The sequence below is a fragment of the Phoxinus phoxinus genome, assembly GCF_949152265.1.
Source record: "Phoxinus phoxinus genome assembly, chromosome: 6".
NCBI lineage: Eukaryota > Metazoa > Chordata > Actinopteri > Cypriniformes > Leuciscidae > Phoxinus > Phoxinus phoxinus.
This window is the reverse complement of record NC_136881.1, coordinates 37,029,530-37,052,162: the sequence shown is the minus strand read 5'-3', so window position 1 is coordinate 37,052,162 and position 22,633 is coordinate 37,029,530. Positions and strand designations below refer to the sequence as shown.

The 22,633-nt window shown below is 38.9% G+C and overlaps 1 protein-coding gene across 31 annotated transcripts in view; it reads right to left on the bottom strand.

Moving 5' to 3' along the window:
• nfixa (nuclear factor I/Xa) overlaps nucleotides 1–22,633 on the bottom strand; it is a 120,739-nt gene that overhangs the window by 34,091 nt on the left and 64,015 nt on the right. For 27 of the 31 annotated variants that reach the window (XM_079615536.1, XM_079615532.1, XM_079615523.1 and 24 more), the window contains one exon: nucleotides 20,185–20,716. In XM_079615536.1, the coding sequence (XP_079471662.1) occupies nucleotides 20,185–20,602 (418 nt within the window). In that variant the 5' untranslated portion in view covers nucleotides 20,603–20,716. Of the gene's footprint in view, nucleotides 1–20,184; nucleotides 20,717–21,304; nucleotides 22,135–22,633 lie in introns of those variants that run through there. The other 4 variants (XM_079615543.1, XM_079615519.1, XM_079615542.1 and 1 more) reach the window with 2 other exon arrangements.

Here is a 22,633-nt window from a genome sequence, read left to right as displayed (position 1 = left end):
TTGATGCCCCATCACACACACACACACACATTACACACAGTCAATGTGTCAGTGCCCTGATCCTGTAGATGTGTTTGAGTGTGTTGCTTTAATAGGCCGGTCACGCTTGCTTACTGCTGCTGGAGAACATCTTTAATGTGGGTTCTGCCTCATTGCCCTGGTGGCTGACATGCCTTAATGACACTCTCTCTTCAATGAAACATTCACAAGGAATAGGCACACGAGTAATGAAACACGTCTAAACATTACAACCTTTTCATTCCCTCTGTTTTTGAGGACAATGTGGTAAGTTACTAACTTAACTACTTAACAACAGCTCTTTTTAATGCTGGGCAATTATCCTGACAAGTAACATGCACATGCAATGTTACAGCCGAGCAAACTGAAAAAATAAACATCGCCTAGTTATCTGCCATTCATTAGTAACATGTAGCGTAGTCTATAACTACTTTCAGTCAGGATAGCAAGTTTATTTCCAACAGGCGTCCGAGAATGATGGTAAAAGAAGTAAATGAATACAGGAGGATGAGAAAAGGCAGTTTTCTGGCAGTCACTCACATATCTAATGTCTTCATCAGCCAACTCTCTCTCTCTCTCTTTCTAGTTATGGTTATTTTATTGCAGTGTGAGTAGACAAATGAAAACACTTGTCTGCCAATAGCAAGACCACAGAAGTCTCTCAACACGTCCAAATCTCACACTCCTTCATTTCCTTTCATGTTTCATCTCGGACAAATACACACTTACAATGCAGCAAGCAGACGTCTCATGATTCCCCTTACACACTTTATCACTCGCTTGTACACATCAGCCATATTATTGCGTACCAAAACTATCTAGTGCGTTCAAAACATCATCAGAAACTGAAATAAATTAAAAAAATAATTGAAAAACTAAAATTAATATTAAAACAATGGTTGAAAAAACAACTTAAACTAAACTTAAAATTAACCATAAATATAAACAAACAAAAAATATATAATTTTATCATCATTAGGTCAGCTCCCACCTGCAGATGGCGATACAGCTTGCGACGCAGGTTCATTTATATATATTGCGCTAAAAAAATGTGAATGTCTCGGTACAAAAACAGAACAAACCAAAAGTTTGACTACCACAGAGTCCAAAGAAAATTGTGCAATATTTAGACATGGAAATGTGGCCATGAAATAAAACTCACACTAAATGATCCACATTCTGAAACAAAACTAAAATTTAACAAATAGTACTAACCAAGAACATACTGTATGCAAACATATTTTAAGCGCTTTCAGTGTTTAACTTACACAGGTGAGTGTTACCTTTCAAGTTTGTCTAAATTGTGGACTTGACAGAGCAAACTAGGCGTAAAGACAATGCAAATGAATTTCCACTGTTGTTATAGAGCCACTTGAGGCAATGCAACACAAGACTGAACATGAACATGTGCAACCAAGCTTGTGTATCTTGAATGAGTGTTCACATTCTTGTGTAGAATTACACAGGCCTCACACCTGTAAAACCCGTAAATCTTCTCGTTTTTCACTTGCCACAACCAATTCTTGACTGATGCTTTACACACAAACAGACACACACACCACTGACTGATCTCACGGGTCACTAAGCATCTTTACCGATGAGACATTACATGACCAGAGCTCATCAACTCTGATTTTTTTTTATGTTTTTTTAGATGTTTTGAGATGTCTGTGTATAAAGACGGCTGGGTTCTGGTTCTGAAATGTTTGTGAGATTGAGTATGTGTGTGTGAGGTCAAAAGGTTAGAGGGTGTTTAGTCTCTTAATGGGGGATTTAGTTGCATAACAACCCAAATCTCAATCAATCAGAGCTCAACCTAAATAACATCCTAACACAGTTAGGTAAGACTGAATCGTAGCGCACAAACACACACACTTTACGTGATTGTGGCAGAGCCTATCATTTGGGAGGATTGAGAGGATATACAGAAAAAATAACACTGGGCATGTTGGCACTTTTAAAACACACACGCAGCTTAAATCTACTGCCAAACCACTGGGACTAAGCTGAGACACACTGTGCAATTATGGGAGTGTGTGTGTGTGTGTGTGTGTGTGTGTGTGTGTGTGTGTGTGTGTGTGTGTGTGTGTGTGTGTGTGTGTGTGTGTGTGTGTGTGTGTGTGTGTGTAGTCTAGTGGAGGCCCTTGAGAAATCTGTTTTTAATCTGAGCCGCAACATATTACAAACACACATAAAAAAGAGAGAGAATGGAGAGACTAGATAGAGATACGGATGTTCGACATCAAGCCAAAATACACATGAATCCCTGAAGAAATTAATCAAATAAATATTCTTTAAATGATAAATGTGAGCAGAGACAGAACAGACCTCTGGGACAAGGGAGAAAGAAACCGAGAAATAGAGAAATAATAATAATAACCCTGCATATTAAACATCACATTCTTCGCCTTTTGGGCTACGGTACATGAATTATGCCTAAAATTATTAAAACAAACTGGGCTCAAGCGGGACACAAATCAGTGTTTTTTTTCATTTTTAATTAATTTAAACAAAACCTAAAAATGGTGTAAAACATAAAAAAGTTTTTTTTTATTAAAATAAGTAAATTAATTAATGATTTAATGAATAAATAAATAATACAAGTATTACACATTATGCCATCTAAAGACTGCTTGGAAATCCCATTTAATTCTATTTACAGCAATAGTTCAAAATAATAGAAAGTAATTTCTCCAAATAATATTTTGCACATATAATATATTTTTCACAGAATCAATGGCTCTAATAATTATTATATATTGTTAATAATAAATAGCTTCCTTCATGGGGTCCATTGAAATTAAATCATCATAATTAGAGGTCTATGGTATCAAAACAAGTTTGAAAACTTCTGTTCTAAGTAACCAGACTTACAATATTAACCTGCCAGATAAAAAAAAGCAAAAAACTTACAATGATGGGGGGGAGGGATGATTGCCTAGCAACAACCCAGAACTCCTTAGCAACCACCTATAAACTACTCAGAACATGCTAGACTTCATCATGGTGTTCATTCATCAACTTTTCTTCAGAAGATGTATAAATCTACAAGTCAAAGCTTGTAAAATCTGACATGTAGTAATTATCCTATTGTGAATGCGCGCACACACACGCGCGCGCACACACAGCTGCCATGCCTAACAGCTATTTTAACCTTTGACCTTCGGCTTGTAATTGTTAACACGTCTGCATGACCCTCACACGTGCAGTTGTATTAACCTCTGACCCCACGACATGCTTCAGTAGCCCCCAAGGAAACACTCCTCAAACAAGAGCAGGGATTACTTTCACACTCGCAGCACAGGACTGCATAATCCACATACTGGGGTCGGGAACCCACGACCAAAAATACACACTTTCTACTTTGAGCATTACACTTTCAGTGAGGAAACCAAAAGGACTTGACTTCTTACTGGGACTGCATTGTATAGAGTCAAAATGGGAGGTATATAATAATGCATATGGTAGTACACACACACAGTTGCGGCCTGGAGTCGGTTAAACGGGAAACACATGGGAGAGAAAGAGCAGGAATCCAACAGCAGGGCGTTTAAGCCAATCTGGAAATTAAGCAGAAAGTGGCCAGCTGTGTGACGTCAGTCATATTTGCAGTTTGTTCATTAATTGGTAAGACGACGCCGCATTTAGCATTGCCCTCTGAAGCTCGGTTTAGTGCATTCAGTTTAAAGATAATTGAATTATTTTAAAGTACATGAAGAATTAACTCCTCTTCTCAGGAGAATCTCATTTTAAGAGCTCTGATAGTCTGTGAAGTAAGAAGAGATCAACACTTTTGTTTATGAAATGAACTGATCCGTGGTGTTTAATTACACACAGCTCTGTGTGATTATATCACTCTCCAGAGGGCAAGAAGTGTTTCCCCTCAGAACATTAGAGGTAATTATCATGTGGTTTATGTAAACTGATAGAAGCATCCAACGGGAGCATACCAAACTCAATGGTTTTGCTGTGAAATTAACATGCAATTAATTTGTTCATTTTATAATTCTTCGCTGTTTTAAACAAAGTAAAATCGTTCATTTAATGTGACCGGTCCTGTTTAAGGGTGGGATGTTTAACAAATGCATATTGCATGTAAAGTTTGGGGTTGGTAAGGGGTTTTTAATGTTTTTGAAAGAAGTCTCTCAAGACCTAATTTAATCAAAAATACACTAAAAACTGTTTTCTATTCAAATATTTTGTGGAAACTGTGATATTTCAGGATTTATTTGATCAATAGAAAGTTCAAAAGAACAGCATTTGTTTGAAACATTTCGTAACATTATGTCGATCACTTTTGATAAATTTAATGCATCCTTGCTGTAAAAAAAAAAGTATTTTCAAAAATTAAATAAAAAAAAATAAAAATAAAAATGACCGCAGTTTACCAAATCTACAATATGCATGAAAGACAAAGAGTGAAGGGAAAAGTGATTGACCCTCCTGCTACTTTGCATATGATGTCACTGCAGACGAGGACGAGTACAGTGAGAAATTTGCTGCAATGAAAACAAATGACACAAATGTGTGATTGGTGGACAGCACAGAAAGAGAAAGACATCTTGTGTTGGGAAGGATGACACTGCCAGTCATCAGTGACACTGAGATAGACACACACACACAACCACACACACACACACACACACACACACACACACACACACTTGTCCTGATTAAAGCTGACAGGACCCTCACACTCGCACTCGGGTCTGTTGTACTTGTCCTGTTTGTTGTTTATTTACAGTATGGCTCTTTTCCAGAGCCCACTGAGATGCCTACGTAGACATTATTTTAACATCACACTAGAACAAAAGGTTGGTATATAATTTTATCTAAAGCAGTATTACATGCTTTACAGCAGGGATTGCCAAACCCCATTAACCTAAAATATACAAAAATTCGAGTATTTTTAACTGTAAAATACTGTTAAACCACTAGGTAAAAACTGTTAATAGCTTAACAGTAAGTTCCCATACTATATACAGGGGAAAACTGTAAAAGATTTCATGTCATTTGTATTTCATGCAAAGCATTTAAAAGCAAAACAGAACTAAGATCTAATTATTTGCTCCCAGAATTCCCTCTGTGACACTTCACACTTGAAGGCATTTTGTTAAAATAATTTCTTTGCACATATATTTGTGTATCGCCTATGCATATTTGGGTTTTATGTTGCATCTTTGTTGTTTACTGAATGTATATAGCATTATTTAAATGCCATGCGTTACCATGATGGTGTTTTGTGAACCTTCTGCTTACTAGTATAATTCAGCTTGTGGTAAAGCTTCTTCTTCATGTGGCTTCCTCTTTTACCACCGGCATTATTATGGTGGTTTTCAGTATACATTAAAGGTGCAACCATGGACTTTAGTAGCGGTGTTTACTGTATTTTAGAATTATTCTGGCAACCACAGCTGAGATTATAAATTAATATTTCAATAATTTGACAAGGCAAATTTCTCTGATGTTGGTTAATGATCACATGACAGGTAAACAAATAAAAAAATATTCTTTTTTAGAAAGTTTTTTAAAAAACTAGTTTAAAAAAACAGTTTTATGGAAAAGGCTGTCTAAAATGGTGGACACAGGTAGAGAAATTACAATTATGCATCATAAAATATGAAAAACAAAGTTACTTTAACATGAAACTCAACTTTAAGTAGAGTCTGTTATGTGCTTCACAAGACAGGCTTTATTTATTTATATCCTGCATGTTTCTTTCTTTCTCTCTTTCTTTCTTTCGCTGTACATTATAACTCTCTCTTTTTCCGTCCTTCCAGTGTTTTTTTTTTCAAGCTCTTACTCCAAACAGAAAAAAACTAAAGCGGTGTGTTATATAGAAACAAACCGGCTGTAGGTTTTCCTTCGCTATATTTCCTCTCAGATGTCTCCCCCTCCGATGATTTCATTGGACCCTGCAACGCTTCTGAGCAGGTATAAATGACTCTCATCTGGGAAGGCCAAAGCACAATCACTATCTTCTGCAGCAATAGCATACTCTCTCTTACACACACACACACTCACATAAACATATATACGAACTGTAAGAATCAATCTTAGACCAAACAAGGAGCCCCTGTGGTGCCAGTGGTCCCCTGCTGGTTAAGAACCGCCTACAGCGAACACACACACACACACACACACACACATATGCGCGCACACAGGTACGGAAACATGAAGACAGCGAGTGAAAGCACACGGAAAGAATCGTTTTCTCAGATGTGGAGCTATCCGACACTCCTGTATGGAAAATCTTCATCATACTGAACTTACAGAGAGAACACGTCACCACCGCACATTCAAACACACACATGCTATACTTACACATGCGTGCACCAGCAGCCAAAAGTTATACGCTTGAAGAAGTGCGAGCCAGTATAAGAAAAATAAACTGTGCTTACTTTACAAACACACTAACGTTCAAATGTTTGGGGTCAGCAAGATTTTTTTTTTCTTCCGTAATGTTAATTCAGCAAGGATGTATTAAATGTATCAAAAGTGACAAAGACATTTATATTTAAAAAAAAAAATCTATATAAAATAAATACTGCTTTTGAATGTTCTATTCTCTTATTTTTACAATATAATCACATAGAAAACTTATTTCAAATTGTAATATTTCACAATATTTTGTGATCAAATATTAAAATTGTTGATCAAATAAATGCAGCCTTGGTGAGCAGAAGAGACTTTTCTCAAAACCCAAGGTGTATACATACAATAAAAGTTACACTTGAAGGTGTCCGTGTTACAGTGTAATTATTAAGTGCAGAGTAATCATAATTAATTACATGTACTTACTATAGGGTTAGGATTAGGTTTTGGGTTGCATGTAATTATGCACAATATATAGTTATTACTATAGTAACTACACGTAACCAACGTGTAATAAGGACACTGTAAAATAAAGAGTTACCACATGCACTACTATCGGGTTAGGTTAGGATTGGGGTTTGGTTCAGGGTTAGTTGCATGTAATTATGCATAATTTACTGTTATTTCTAAAGTAAGAACATGTGACGTGTAACTAATAAATTGTTACCGTGTTTAACAGTGTTCAACTGTGGCACTGGTGTACGTGTATACAGTGCTCAAAAAGGACACACAGACTAAAGGTAGCTTTATAGATAAGACTCTTACACACGCTTTAGTATAAAGCAAATTGTTTTAAAACACCAAAGTTTTGGTCTCTCTTTAATCCTTTGTAGCTTTCCTACCTGTCCAGAGAGGTTCTGCTTCACAGCTCGCTCTGTGAATACTAAATCGATTGCAAATGTGCCTTCTGACTTGTATTCCTCCTTGGCTATAACATTAAGGGCGCATGGAACATTTTCTTGGCAGGAGACGCCACTTTTTTACCGTTTCCTTCATTTCTCCTTATTTTTTAAAGGCGCTCTCTGCTGTTTTTATACCACAAAATTTTGTGCTTGTGCCATTGGGAAGAAAAAAAAAAAATACAGCGAGTCTCCAGAGCTCTTAGAGAACATCAAACAAATGTGTGTGTGTGTGTGTGTGTGTGTGTGTACCATCTGATTTACCTGCAAAGTAAACAAACAGCAGAGAGAGAAATATTGTAAATGAAGAGCAGTCCTGGGCTCTCGCAATGCAAGCATGTGGCTGACACACGGCTTGATCCAGTATGTGTTTATGATACACTGTGTCTAATGTATAACGTATACAGAGCTCTCAGACTGGACATAATGCACATACTAAAGCACTTTTCATAACACAAATGACTGAGTCAAGAGAGGGGGAGTGGAGAGAGAGAGAGAGAGAGAGAGAGAGAGAGAGAGAGAGAGAGAGAGAGAGAGAGAGAGAGAACAGTGTGTGTGTAGTTGATGTGCTTGTGTTGGCAGTGTTTCAGCATTCCACATTCCAGTGTGATATTCTGCACTGTGACCTTAGAAAACCCACCACACACACACACACACACACTGCTTTCCTTCGACACTAGTGTTCGTCACATTCTCTTAATTCGGTCTCTGATTTCTCTCACCGTTGCCTTCAATCTTCCAACTCTCTCTTTCTCTGTCTGACTTCCTTCCATGTCAAGCCATGACTTGTAAATATTCAGAGGGATGATGTGTGTGTGTGTGTGTGTGTGTGTGTGTGTGTGTGTGTGTGTGTGTGTGTGTGTGTGTGTGTGTGTGTGTGTGTGTGTGTGTGTGTGTGTGTGTGTGTGTGTGTGTGTTGCTCTCAGAATTCCTCACTCAGATCTGTGTGTGATCAAACACTGGATTAAAGTCCATCACCTCTGCTGAACTCTGATAGTTACTAAAGAATATTGAGGTTCTCATGTGCTTGAGTCCTACAGACATGAAAGTCTGTTTGCGCACACACACACACACACACACACACACGTACGTTCTGGTGACATCTGCAGTTACATACACAGTGAATGCTCACGCTCACCCCATCTGAGAATTCTACAATCGACTTGACTCTAGAACTCACAATCATATTCAAGTGTTCTAGAACCCGTGGAGTAATGTAGAACTTCCAGAACCATCTTCTAGAACACACAGAATAATGTGCTAAGTGTCTTAGAATAATGTGCTAGGTATCTTCAAGAAATGTTCTAGAACTCTCAAAATAATTATCTAGAACCCTCAGAGCAATGTTATGTGCTACTGTATAGCCCTCAATGTTATAGAACTGCCAAAGTAACATGCTATAGCTCTCATAATAATGTTCTAAAACCCTCACAGCTAGAACTCTCAGAGCAATGTTCTAGAACCCTCAGAGCAATGTTACATGCTATTGTACAGCTCTCGATGTTCTAGAACACTCGGTTTTATGTTCTAGAAACCTCAGAGTAATGTGCTATACCTTTCGATGTTCTAGAACACTCAAAGAAACATCCTATAAAACTCATTATAATGTTCTAGAACCCTCAGAGTAATATCCTAAAACAGTAACTAATGTTCTAGAACACTTATGATAGTATTCTAAAACTATCAAAGAACGTACTAGATCTCACACAACAACGTTCTCCATTCAACACAGCATAATGTACTAGAACTTGCAGTGTTCTACAGCTCCTGGTGCTTCTAAATTAAACTCTTTTACTAAACAAGCACTCAAAAGTTCATACTTGAAGATAAAATGTTTTTTAACAATACAATATTAAAACATCCATTAAAAGGATTGTGCATAGTTTATTTGTTTGGTTTCATACTCGCAAGTTCACTATTAGCTTGCTAAATAAAGTCACACCCTCCTCATAAACTATGGCAACCTTAAATGACCCAAGTCTACTTACACAGAACGCCTTTGGGCGACATCACACACATCAAACCCTGCACACACACACTCACACACCTGTGTGATAGAGTACATCAAACATCTGAGTATGTGTCAAAGAGAAAAAAAAACTCTAGAGAGAAGGTGACAGAGAGAGATTAAGAGGGCTGGAGATAAAAAGGCAGTTAATCCTAATCAGTACAGACACAAATACACTCACAGACAAACATACACACACAAGAAGTCAAAAACACAGAAACACAAAGCATGTAAGCACATGATCCAGATATCACTCTTGTACTTGTCTGTGTGTGTCTAAACACTTTCACTTACTTTAATCAATTTATTTCACATCTGGTCTTGGAATGGATCTTTTGAATCAAAAGGTGAAATGTGGGATTACACACACACACACACACGTTTACTTAGCTGTCTAAATTACTTATTTTATCTTTGTCCCTAACCTTTTTCAAAAAATATATATAAAGAATATAAATTAGCATTCAAAAGTTTGTCAAGTGTTTTTTTTTTTTGTTTTTTTTTTGTTTTAAGAAATTAATACTTTTATTCAGCAAGGGCGCATTAAATTGATCAAAATTGACAGTAAAAAAAAAAGATTGTCTTTAAAAAAGATTTCCCTAAAAATATTTTTTCTTTCAAAAAAATGCTAAATCTTTTGATATTTCCATTAATCAAATCCTGAAAAAAAATGAATCATATATACATATCTAAAGTTTCTAAAAAGAATATTAAGTAGCAAAATGAATATGTTTTCAACATTGATAATAATCCGAAATGTTTCTTGAACATCATCATATTAGAGTGATTTCTGAAGGATCATGTGACACTGAAGACTGGAGGAATGACTGAAGACTTTGATCACAGGAATAAATCACATCTCACAATATATTCAAATATATTGGAAAATTGAAATGATTTTTCACAATATTACTATTTTTACTGTAAAGATATAATTGTTTTAGTCATATTGCCCAGTCATATTTATAGTCCATATGAGCTACAGGCCAGAGAGTGAAATATAAGTATAATAAAATGTGCAACATTAATCTTCGGTTCCTCCTGAACACACATGCAGGAGAGAGGCCTGCGACATGCTAGCATAAAGAGCCAGCCAGAACATCTCAGTGCATTCTGCAAATAAGACTAACACATGCCCGCTGCCAGATGTGAAATATTCTGTGTGTATGTGTGTGTGTGTGTGTGTGTGTGTGTGTGTGTGTCTGTGTCTGTGTGTGTGTGTGTGTGTGCGTGTGTGTCTTAAACATTGCTCAGCATCATTTAAAGCCAAATGCTTATACTGTAATGCTAAAATTTCCTGACCAGATCCCCTGCGTGCATTCACTGTTACAGGCCTGTGTGTGTGTGTGTGTGTGTGTGTTTTGCCTACACTAAACGTCTCCACAAGTATAGTACACCCTGAAATCACCATTTTAGGGACCACCCAAATCTATATGTATACAGACACATAACACAGTTTTATGCTAAATAAATATCACTGTATAAATATTACTGAAGTCTCCCTCACTTACTGTACATGCACACAATTGTGCGCAGATAATACAACTGTACAATTTAACAAATCATTTGAGAGGTTTCTGGTCAGCGTGAATATTTGGCTTTCAACGGATAGAGCAGATATTCAAATTTGTTTGCAGTTACAGAAAACCAAATAAAATCCTTGAACTCTGCCATGCAAAACCACTATCTTTGTTTGCACAATGCGTGCGCGCGTGTGTGTGTGTCCACGAGTGTAAACATCCCAGTGCCTGTGAGACATGTTGCAGAAGTGAATAAATAAATGTTCCTGAGAGCTGGTGTGAATAGCGTAAGGTGGTATTAGTTTGGCTCTGAGGCTGAACGTGGATATTTCCTTCATAGCTGCAGGGTTTTTAATGTGACAGAAAGATTGCAAATCATATGCATGCAGCTGAATATTCATGCGAGACGAATGGTGCGGTTCAAAATAGAGAACTGTACAGTCGTTTATTATGGACGCGCTCTCTTTTCTTTCTCACGTGTAGGAGGCAGCTCTGGGCAACTAGCCATGCTACATAAATATGCGTGACGCTCAAATCCTTCCTCTCTATATTTGTAGATGTATATTTCTCTCTCCCTCTCCTTCTGACTGATGTGGTGCTTAAGATATTACCCTTAAAAACCCATCTGAGAGAAATGATGTCTATCCCAACATTCGGCCGTTGGCCTTACAGAACCCCTGAATGGAGCCCAGGCAACAAGGTATGTTGGGTTTTTTGGTTGCCATGACACCAGCCTAAATCAGAGCCAATCCCATCACTGCCAATGGACTGTGGAGGCGGAGCATGTGTTTGTGTGGGACTGCTGTCACCACAGATTTTTTTTTTGTGTGTGTGTGTGTGTGTTAGGAAACTCTGTTACAGACTTTATGGTTAAAATCAGTACCATATATATATATTTTTTTTTAAAGAACTTTCAGCAAGGCTGCATTAAATTGATCAAAAGTGACAATAAAAGTGTATGTCGATGTTTATTGGATGTTGATTGTTGTAAACATTGAAACTGTCATGCGAATAAAGTATCATATCATATCAATAAAGTAAGGATGCACGATATATCGGCCACCATATCGGTATCGGCCGACATGTTAATTTTTAGTGTTATCGATATCGGCCCGGAAAATTTGGCCAACATGTTAAAGCCAATAAATTATGTATTGTTTTTTCTGCCAGCTGAGACACTTCAGACGAATACTGTTCACCACAATGGTTTTGAATGGCTTGAAATATGATTGGAATCACTTCGATAAAGGGAAAATACAGTAAAGCGCAAGCCTGTCATATAGGCTGCATAAAATCATAATGAGATATAATATATAATTGTGTGGTTTGGTCATGGCTTTTAATGGTGAGACTTTTGTTTTTGTAATCAGGCTCTCAAAAATTATTTAAAAAAAATTGGATTTAGATTTATCGGCCAGTATATCGGTTAACAGCTTTCAAATGAAAGAATTATCGGTTATCGGCCAAAATTTTCATATCAGTGGATCCCTACAATAAAGAAAAAACAGCACAAGTTTAATACTTGCGGTTAGGAGGGTTAAAGCTGCATTGGAAAATGTATATGATAAAGACATGAACGGTTTTTAATAGAACGAAAATTTAAAGACAGTATTTCTGAATGAAACAAACCTTAATCAGAATGTTTGATGAATATCATTACATATTGCGCATGTTAACAATTTTTACCCAAAAAATTAGCAGATATAACAATTTGCAACAAATGTATTTTCTCTTATATAAATAAACCGGAAAATAAACCATTAAAGGGGGGGTAAAATACTTAGTTTCAGTCAATCTCATGTTAATCTTGAGTACCTATAGAGTAATAGTGCGTCCTTCATATCTCCAAAAAGTCTTTAGTTTCATCATATTTATAAAATAAAAATACAGCTTTCCGATTCTAACCGGAAAAAGCCGAGGTCCTTGATTCTGGGCGTGGGCGGGCGGAGCTATAGAGTCAAGCGGGAGCGCCCGGGAAGGTTTGCTTATTATCGATCGTGGTGCGGTAGGCCATATTACTATATATATATAGTATTTGGTTTGCAAATCCAGCGACGACCTGGGCCTTGTTAATAAAACATTCGTCACTGAAATGACCAGAACACAAAACCGCACTTGCCACACTCCTTTGCTGTCCCGGAAATACAAACTGCATCCACTGTTCCAGTAACACTGGGTTCTTTGGGAAGCTGAACAAGGTAAACTTTCCCTCACATCCCAAAACACACTTTTTTGGAGACATTCTTGACATCAACCATTCCTATTTAGCGCTGCTGATGATGATTTCCGGTAGTAGCGCGTCGATGCATAGATATTATATAGAGATATATGATGTCTATGCGTCGATGAGCGCGGTCTTTCTCTCCTCTGGTCGACGTGTGCGTGAACGCGCTTTTCCGAGAGCAATGCTCATATAAGGAGTTCCACTCTGGTCTACGTCATTAGATCTACGATAGAAAAAAAACAGCCGAAACGTGTTGCAATCCGGAAGTATGATTTTCAGCACAGAAATTCTCTGTTATTCGTTCAAAATAACTTTTCAAACTTTGGCCATTATTAGCATGAGAATCCATCTCTTTAACACTGTAAACATCTCTGAATACATGAAACACCATTGATTGTACCCCCCCTTTAATGATTATCCTGCACTACATTGTCCAAACAAATGCTCTCTAAAATGAGAATGTCCCTCCCCCGACAACCAATCAGCAAGTGTCAAAATGTAAAGGCTGTGACGTAACTAAAGCCTTTTTATACAAAGTAGACAGAAAATGTCTTGTCAAGCTATTTTATGGAGTTCTTAATAGATAAAAGTAGCAAAAGGAGGAAACCAAAATCAGTAATCTGAGCCCCACAGAGACCAACAGGTGCCAAAGTCCCGAACACACACACACACACACACACACGTATGCCGAAACATGTACGTATGCAAATACACACCGATTCCTCTTAACTCACAAGCACACACACACACACAGCTCAACACACCAATGTGCACAAACAAAAACGCTTCTGTATGTTGATGCATATGTATAAGGCCCATAGTGATCGAATGCAAACACACACGGACACACAAACACTTTATATTTGCCTATTAACATACTAATCATGCGCTATCCCACCATCACTTCATCCGGTGGCATACAGGGGCCCTCTGTCTCGGCACACAAAAACACACACACACACACACTTTATTTCTCGCACTCTCTCTTTCTCTCGTTTATCCTGTTATCTCTGTAAACAAACGACAGACTCTCCTCTGCTTCGAGAGAACGGGGGGGTTTGCCTTTCATTGTTTTAAGAGCGGGAAGATGCTCCCGTCTGATGAATGGGGCTTTCTGGAGCTGAGAGCCATGAAGCTTTACACACTCTCATTTATAGGCCTATTTTTCACACTCTTATTATGAAACGCACACACACACACAACAGCTTTTCTTTCCCTTGTTATCCCATCCCCCTGTTCCTTGCCGTTTTCTCTCCGGTTTCATCCCTTGTTCTCTGCGTTCTTTCCCGCTCACCGAGACGGGCGGCCTAGATCTGTGTCCAAACTGCTTTCCAGGCCTATTCCCTTACACACAAACGCATGCCAGAATTGATTCGCTGTGTTTCTGTTGTGCCTGTCAGACGTTTTCCCTTACTAGGAGCTCCAAAAAAACACAACACCTTCTCTCTTTCACATGCGGTAAGTAACACCGGCAAAATTTGTGTATGACGGCTTGGGCTTTCACTGGGGAAGACAAGCCGCTGAGTTTCGTGCCCTTCGTGCCTCTGCTGGGAGAGGAAAAGTTTGCAACCGCGAAGCCCACGAGAGACCGGCAGAAACTGACCTTTGAGAAACGGCTCAGATTGTTCTGAAAGACCTGTGCTGTTTTTCTTTCTTTTTTTCATGAGAAATGAACAAACATAAAGCATCACCAGTGAAATTCGATTTACAACCGCCGATTCTATTGAAAGGTGCACCCAGTCATTTTTTTCCCACATTAAATAGTTGTACACAAAACAATAAACAGTACTAAATGTTCGTTTGCACTTCAGTCGTATCAGTGGCCAAAGGAAAGTTTTGTTAAAGGATTGTTAAATATAGCATGGGGGTTGACATTTTTAAATCATGTTTTATCTCGGTAACCGTCCCCTTATTGGGCACTTTTATTCATGAAACAAAATATTCATGGCTAACTACTGTGATTAGTGATTTCAAAGCTGTTTGAAAATCAGTCAAATATGATTTAATGGAATCAATTTGATCAGCTGCAATCTTTTGCATGATCAAAAACACAGAGTTACTAAGTGCACCTTTAACGGATGATAACACATGGTGATCAGTTTGATTCAGTCTAATGACTCCTTTCAGTGAATCAGTCAAAAACAATTAAATGACTCACTCACTGAACGGCAAGTTCTGTCTTGTATTGAACCTGGTATAATGTTTTTTTGTTTAAACTAATAATTATTCAATTTTTTTTTCTTTTTTTTTGAAAGAGGGCTTTCTTCAAAAGTCCTAAAAGAATATTTAAAATGAATTGTTTAGGATCCAGATTTTCTAAGTGAAATCCAAATCCAGATTTCAATTCCTATTAATGAGATGTCTGAACACTTTCTTCGATGTCCTACAAAGTCGAGCAAGAAAAAAAAAGAAAAAAAGAAAAGAAAAAAAGCAAACAAGTGCAACCTCCCCGCACATGTCCATGCAAATATGCACAACAAAAATCGAATTGTATAGAAAAATAATTGACGTAACTGTTGAGCTGAAAATAGGAGGACATATCAAGACGACGGGGGCGACGCTGGGGTTGAGCCCCCCGAGAGAGACACAGAGAATGGGTGAAAAGAGAGGGAGAGGGAGAGGAAGAAAGGATCAGAGGGAGAGAGGTTGGCAGCGATGAGGTTCTGGCACCTTCTACATAGAGCTCACCGTACAGGGTGCCAAAAAATGGCAGACGAGGCTGCCCCCGTTCCCTCGCCTTTTCTCCGTCTCCCTCTCTCTCGCCCCTCGGCGATCTTGATCATCCCTTTCTCCTCTTTCTAAAGAGGTTTTATCTAATGAGCTCCATGAGAATTCAATCTAACAGCACTAATGCAGAACTTCTACTCCTATAGATTTGAGTTATGGCTCAGCTTTCCATGGCCGTTGAGTCGTGTGTGTGTGTGTGTGTGTGTGCGTGCGTGTGTGTGTGTGTGTGTGTGTGTGTGTGTGTGTGCGTGCGTGTGTGTGTGTGTGTGTGTGTAATGAGTAGGCCTGTGCTGTTACTGAGCTCGGCATTGTGTTCTCTGACTCGTAACCAGAGTCGTTGTGAGTGGGCCACATTACTCTCTCTCTCTCCAGATACACGTAAACACATTTTAACTTTTTTTTTGTTTAAAATCTTTCAGCATATCTGACAACATATATATTATAATTAAATATTCTCAAAACATTTTCAATATAGTTTTTTCAGAGCAAATTATATATATATATATATATATATATATATATATATATATATATATATATATATGCACAAACATGTACATAGATATTCAGAGTAATATATACAGTATATATATATATATATATATATATAATTTGCTCTAAAAATACTACTTAAAATCATTTATATGCAGCAATATATATAATAAGTGTTAAACAGTATTATTTACCTTCATAATTTTAATTAAAAGATTTTAATGCATAAAAAATGCATGCAAGGACTGAATAAATATGTTAAAAAAAATATTGACAGAAATAAACAGAACTTACCAACAAAAAAAATTGAGACACTATTAAAAAAAAAAAAATCTCTAGATCCTTCATATTTGTAGAATAAGGAAGGGTTGATATTCAGTTGTTTATTTTATCATCACTAAAATAATCTTAGATTTATGTGTACATATATTGCTCAGTGCTAATGTAGACAAATGTCATGCTTGACACGAATACAAAAAAAAAACTAAAAGACCAGCAACTGAGAAGAGAAAACATTTGCCTCTTTTTGTTTTACTCTCAGCTTCAGCTTCAGTTTTTTTTTACTTTTCTTTCTCTGTCTGTCCCTCCTGTAGAGTTTAAAAGCAGGTGCTCATTCAGTAGAGCTGACACTGGTGTGTTTGTTAATGTGTTTCACTTTTACAATCCTTCCTTTGTGCTCTTAAAAAGCCCATAAATGTCTCCGGTGTGTAAGGAGCTGAGAAAGTTATACTTCACGTCTTTCTTGAACAAATCCAGTAGAATGAATCAAGCATGAAGACTTAAAAAAAAAAAAAAAAAATCACAAAAATAGTCAAGAAATCCCTGAAGCTTAATAGCACTGCAGTGGCATATTTAAGCAAAAAAAAGAAGAAGAAGCAGCCCAGGGGAGTCAGAGCCGAGTGCAGTCCTAAATATAGGAGAAATGTAGGATAACGGAAAATTATGTTTGGAGATTCTCTACACATAAAAATCTCTCTGACCAGTACAATCTGACCCATGACCCAAGGAGGAGGCTTTTCCTTCCATTTCAACAGTCTATCAGACTTTCAGAAGGAGACAGGAAGAGAGGAAGATTGACGGAGACAAAGAAAGACAGAGGAGGCACTTGGAAGCAGAACGAGTGATGAAAGAAAGAGAGACGCGTTATGTACACTGGCTCGAAGTGAATGACGACTGCTGCAATAATCTGTTTAACAGCTATTCCAAACATTTCATTTCCAAACAAAACACTCCCACAATGCCGCATCCAGACAGAGAAATCACGACTGCCGGCTTTACGCATCAGTTCCTTTCAGAAAGCGCCTTCAAATCAAAGAAGAACTATATTTTTTCATGGTTAAACATAATTAGGAAATACTCATTATTACAAAAAAAACATTATTTACAGAAAACAAGAATGTGAAATAAGTTATTAAAACAATACAATAAATAATTTAGCAGAAAACAATAAATGCTCTAGTCTAGCAAACACAAATTTTCATGAAAAATTGTCTCCTAAATGTAACCGCCATTTAAAGAGCAGCAGTTAAACACCTGAAATGGCATAAAGCACATTGTTCACACCTCTTTAATGGTTAAATATCAAATTTCCTGTGTGGAGACTGAGAGCTGAAGCAGGGGGAAAAGTTGAGATGATATTCTCATAATAATGATATATTAGCAGCACTGACAATACAACCCTGGATATAAAATTAATATTCTCTTTAGCCAAAAGCCACATCCCTCCATTAGGATGACTTTCCCCATAATCACCACCAATCTTAATGGAAACACATTTAAAACACATTTACCTCCAATACACCTGGACTATTACTTAGGGTCTTAAATAAACTATTCATTTCGCACTTCATTCTAAGACAAAAATAAGCCGAAATTTAGTGAAGTATGGAACATTTTCCAGTCAGATCCCAAAAAACCTGTTAAGCACAGGGTATAGCGGTTTGAGATTTGGGCCTGGGTTCAAACTCTGACGAGTCTCACTAGCAAGTTCACACACGATGCAGACGTAAGTGTTTAATTACAAATAAAAAGTCTAACTCTATCTCTACAATAACAAGGGGAAAAAATGTTTTAGGTTAGTGAAGTATTGAACCAAAACTTTTTAAGTGAACGGTTTTAAAATGGCAAGAGAGAGAGTTGAAAAAGAGAGACCAGAGTTCACACACACTCATAGTCACGCGCACACACACATACATACATGCATACACACACACACGCATCCTCCCGCACCAAAGGCATTGCAATAGTGCCAACTAGAGCAATTACTGTAGCGACTCCCGAAGCTGTCCTTTCTCTTGTTCTTGCCTTGCTTTCTTATGGACACAAAAGAGGAATCCTCGATTTTGAGCGTGCGACAATGAAGTCCACGTTTAATAATGATAAACAAAGAGTTTGTGCTCCGAATAAACAAATCACAAGGACAAAATAAACACAAAGCAACACAAACAAATTAAATACACAGCTGAACCATAGCATTCAATACAAAGAATGCAGATCTTTTTTTTTTGGCACGCACAACAAATACCTGATTTCAACCTTCAGGCGATTTCAAATTAGGTTTCAAATTGTGGTTTTAGTATTGAATGCACAATTTAAATCGAGAATAAAATGAATATGATAACTATAAAATGCCCTCAACCCGGAGCAGCGCACGGAGACTGTGTGCATGTTGAGAAAGGCCCCCTGAGCTCTGGCACGGGATGCCACGGGCCCCGGGATTCAGCACGGCTGCCCTGCAGGGTGCCAGTCTCCGCCGGGGCTATTTGGAGCCTGATAAAAGCGCCAGTGCACACTGGAATTAGCCTGATAAGATAAGACCGCAGTACAGCAGAAAACGTTCTGGACGGGCAGCGCGATGGCCAACCCTGCTGGGCACAGAGTGAACCAGTGCGTGCGCTGAACGAGAGACTGAACGCTTTCATTCTGCTGCTAATATTTTGTTAATGGCTATTGTAATGGTTTTAACTGAAAACAGGCCAGGTCGTACAAAATTGTCGTTTGTTTGCTGTACTATAACATTAAAATGAATTATCAACAAAAAAAGGCAATTTCAGCTTTGTAATCGCAGTATTATGGAGCCGCTTGGCCTGAGCGTGTTTGGCCGATCTTGTGTGCGTCAGAAAGAGTGTCAGCCGTGTCAGAAACAGTGTTTGGCAATGAGTGTATGAGACTGTGCTGGTAACTTATCCATGAATACACACACACACACACACACACACTAAAATGATACGGCTCTAAAACACACTGCCAATGAGAAAACCGGATGGCACTGAAGAACTGAAAAGGCCAGGCGCTTTGTGTTTTCTTGTAAAAACAACCAATACACTATATATTTGAATCACCATCACAAAAAACAAAAGAAATCAAAATATTATAAACAATAAAACATAAATAAAATGGTGAAATTACCTCAAAAGATTCATTAAATAAGCAATGGCAGAAATGCATTAGATTTATTAATTTAATTTCCATGAATTATTCCAGTTGAGCACTGAATTTTTTATTAATTTTTTACATTTCTGAAAGCCATGTAATAATAATCTGTAGAATTAATAGTTTTAAACAACCTTATTAGTGTACAAATGTCTCTAACAATCACAAAAATCCTCATGAGATTTGAATGCAGTTTGATAGGATTTCCATACAGAGCATAACCAGCGAGATAATTTTCAATACATAAATTTTCAATCTTTTTAAAATGAGTTAGTCACGTCTACAACTACTCCCAGATTTCTCCATGACCGTGGGAACCCAGAGTCTGAAGTTGCAGAACACGGATGCTGAAAGCTCAAAGTGTTTATACGTGTGCTGGATGTGATGAAGATTATGGTGTCCCCTTACCCTGCATTCTGACCCCTCTTAAATAAACACGTTCGAGTATCAGTAGCTGTGGGACAGAGAAAGAGAGCGTAACCCACTGACCTGGCATGTGGATGAAGTAGGCCAGGTACAGGTCCAGCTCCTTGACGGACACCCCGATGTGGTGCGGCTGCACGCACAGGGTGTGGTTTGAGCACTGCGGGGACTTGACCAGCCTCTCTCCGTCCGTGCTCTCCAGCGGGCTCCCCTTGAACAGGATCACCATCACCAGGTCCAGGCGCCAGACCTTGTCGGCTTGCCGCAGGCAATCGATGCGCCGGATCTTGCCCTTCTGGTCGGGGTTGGACAGCACGCAGCACGGCTGCTTCTTCCCCGTGATGGTGAGCACGAAGTCCTCGCGAAACTCCGGCCGGATGTCCTTGCGCAATTTGGCCAGCAGCCGCGACGCCCACTTCTGCTTGATCTCGGGCTTCTCGCCCAGGAGTTCGTCTTTGACGGCGCGCTCCTCGTCCTTGGACATGCGCTTCTCGTGCTTTTTGAAGTACTTGCGCTTGCGGGCCTGCAGGTTGAACCAGGTGTAGGAGAAAGCCCGCACGTGCGGGAGGAGAGCCTCGATGAAGGGATGGAATTCATCCTGGAGGGATGGAGAGAGGGAGGGAGAGACGGGAAGCAGGGGAGAGGAGAGGAGGGAAGGGGAGAAGACGTTAGAATTACGGAGCATGAGCCGAACGAGAGCGAGTTTGGCTCAGCGACGCTCTGCCAAAGGAAGGTACGGGAAACGTATGAGTGCGTGTGTGAGGATTACAAACACACACACACACACACACATCCGTCATCACATAAATACAAATACTGCAACGCTGATTTAGATTTAACAAGAATTCCTAACAAAGTATGCAATAAAACTGTAGACATTCCATTAAGAAAATTTGTACTAAATTGTAACCTCACTTTTTTTTGTCTTCTAATCTACGTTTCTCTTTTATTACACTGACATTGTTGGCTTTCAAGAGATCCTTTTCTCAGTTCAAAACAGACAATGATGTTTTTGAGGGACAGGCGTAAAGAGTCCGCAACAGCTGCTCACTGTCGCCTGTGCCAAACCGCACAACCAACCCCTGCGACCGCGCGCCCCGATCCAAACTACATCGCCACACGGACACAGAGCGCCACAGACAAAACACACAAGACATGCAGCAAAACAGCAAAATTAAATAGTTACCATTCTGCACTTTCATCATAAACTCTGCCAGCCGATATGGAGTGGAAAAACAAGTCAAATGTCTTCTTGGCACTGAACTCGACACTACATGCTAGTAGATATATATATCTTCTTCTTTTTTTCTTTTTTTTTGCACAAAATTATAAAGGTAAAGAATTTTTTTTTTAAATGTCCAGTCGGTTAAGAAGAAAAAATTCAGAAAATCTTGGAGGAGCCAAATAGTGGCATAGCTCTGGAGATAGAAGAACAAGAAATGCAAGAGAGAAATATTTAATACACAAAACAGAGAGGGGGAAATGAAAGGGGGGGGGGAAAAGTTAGCAAAAAAAAAATAAAAAATTGGGGATTTTGCCAGTCACCAAAAACGAAAATAAAACATACAAATTACATATGAAAACAGGAAGGCGGACAACGAAACTGCTTGTAATCAAAAAGTATTGTACTCACTGTTAGAGAAAAAACATACACAGATAAATACACAAATACCGCAACAAAGAAAAAAAATGTTTGGCAAAGCAGTAAGTGGTGTTTGTTCAGATATGCGTGCTCTGCATTCGACTCACAGAGAGCGAGAGATAGACAGAGAGCGAGAGATAGACAGAGAATGGGAGATAGACAGAGAGAGAGAGAAAGAGAGAGAGAGAGGGGGGTAGAGAGGAGCGAATGGAGAGCGCAAAAAAAAAAAAAACGAGAGAACCGAATCAATGTTGGAAGAGCGCGTACGACCGCTGGCAAACCCGATAGAAGCTTCTTTTTTTCCCCTTTTTCCTCTCCAACTCTATCTCTCTCTTCCTCTCCATGCTCGTTTCCTATCCATTGCCTCAGAGTGTGCCAGCGCGAAGCTGAGCCCACCTATTTGGCACCGGGTGCCCGATCGCTCAGCCAATACGCACGCTTGAAGGGCTGAATGGGAGGGAGGGAGGGACGGAGGGAGGGTGAAAGAGACGGAGCGAGAGCGAGAGAGAGGGGGGGGGTGTAGGGTTCGGTCATTGGGTTGGCTCCTTACTTTGCCAAATTAACAAGTTCCTATCTTGTGCAACTGCAAAGTCCAGAGCACATTAATTTCACATGCGCCAATCAGCGGCGCCGCCCGTATTCCATTCCCACCCCAATTTACCTCCATTTTCCCCCTCTTGTCCTCAAGAATCGCACTCAGATGCACACACGCACTTTTGCCATTTTCACCCAATACACTTGCCATCTCCTCCATGGAGCGAGCGAGTGAGCGAGCGAGCGCACAGCAGTGTCCCCGTTTGCCCCGTCCCCTCCCTCCATTGAGCGGCGTGTGAACGAGCGGGCCAGAACTCACAGCAGACGCTACAGACCAGC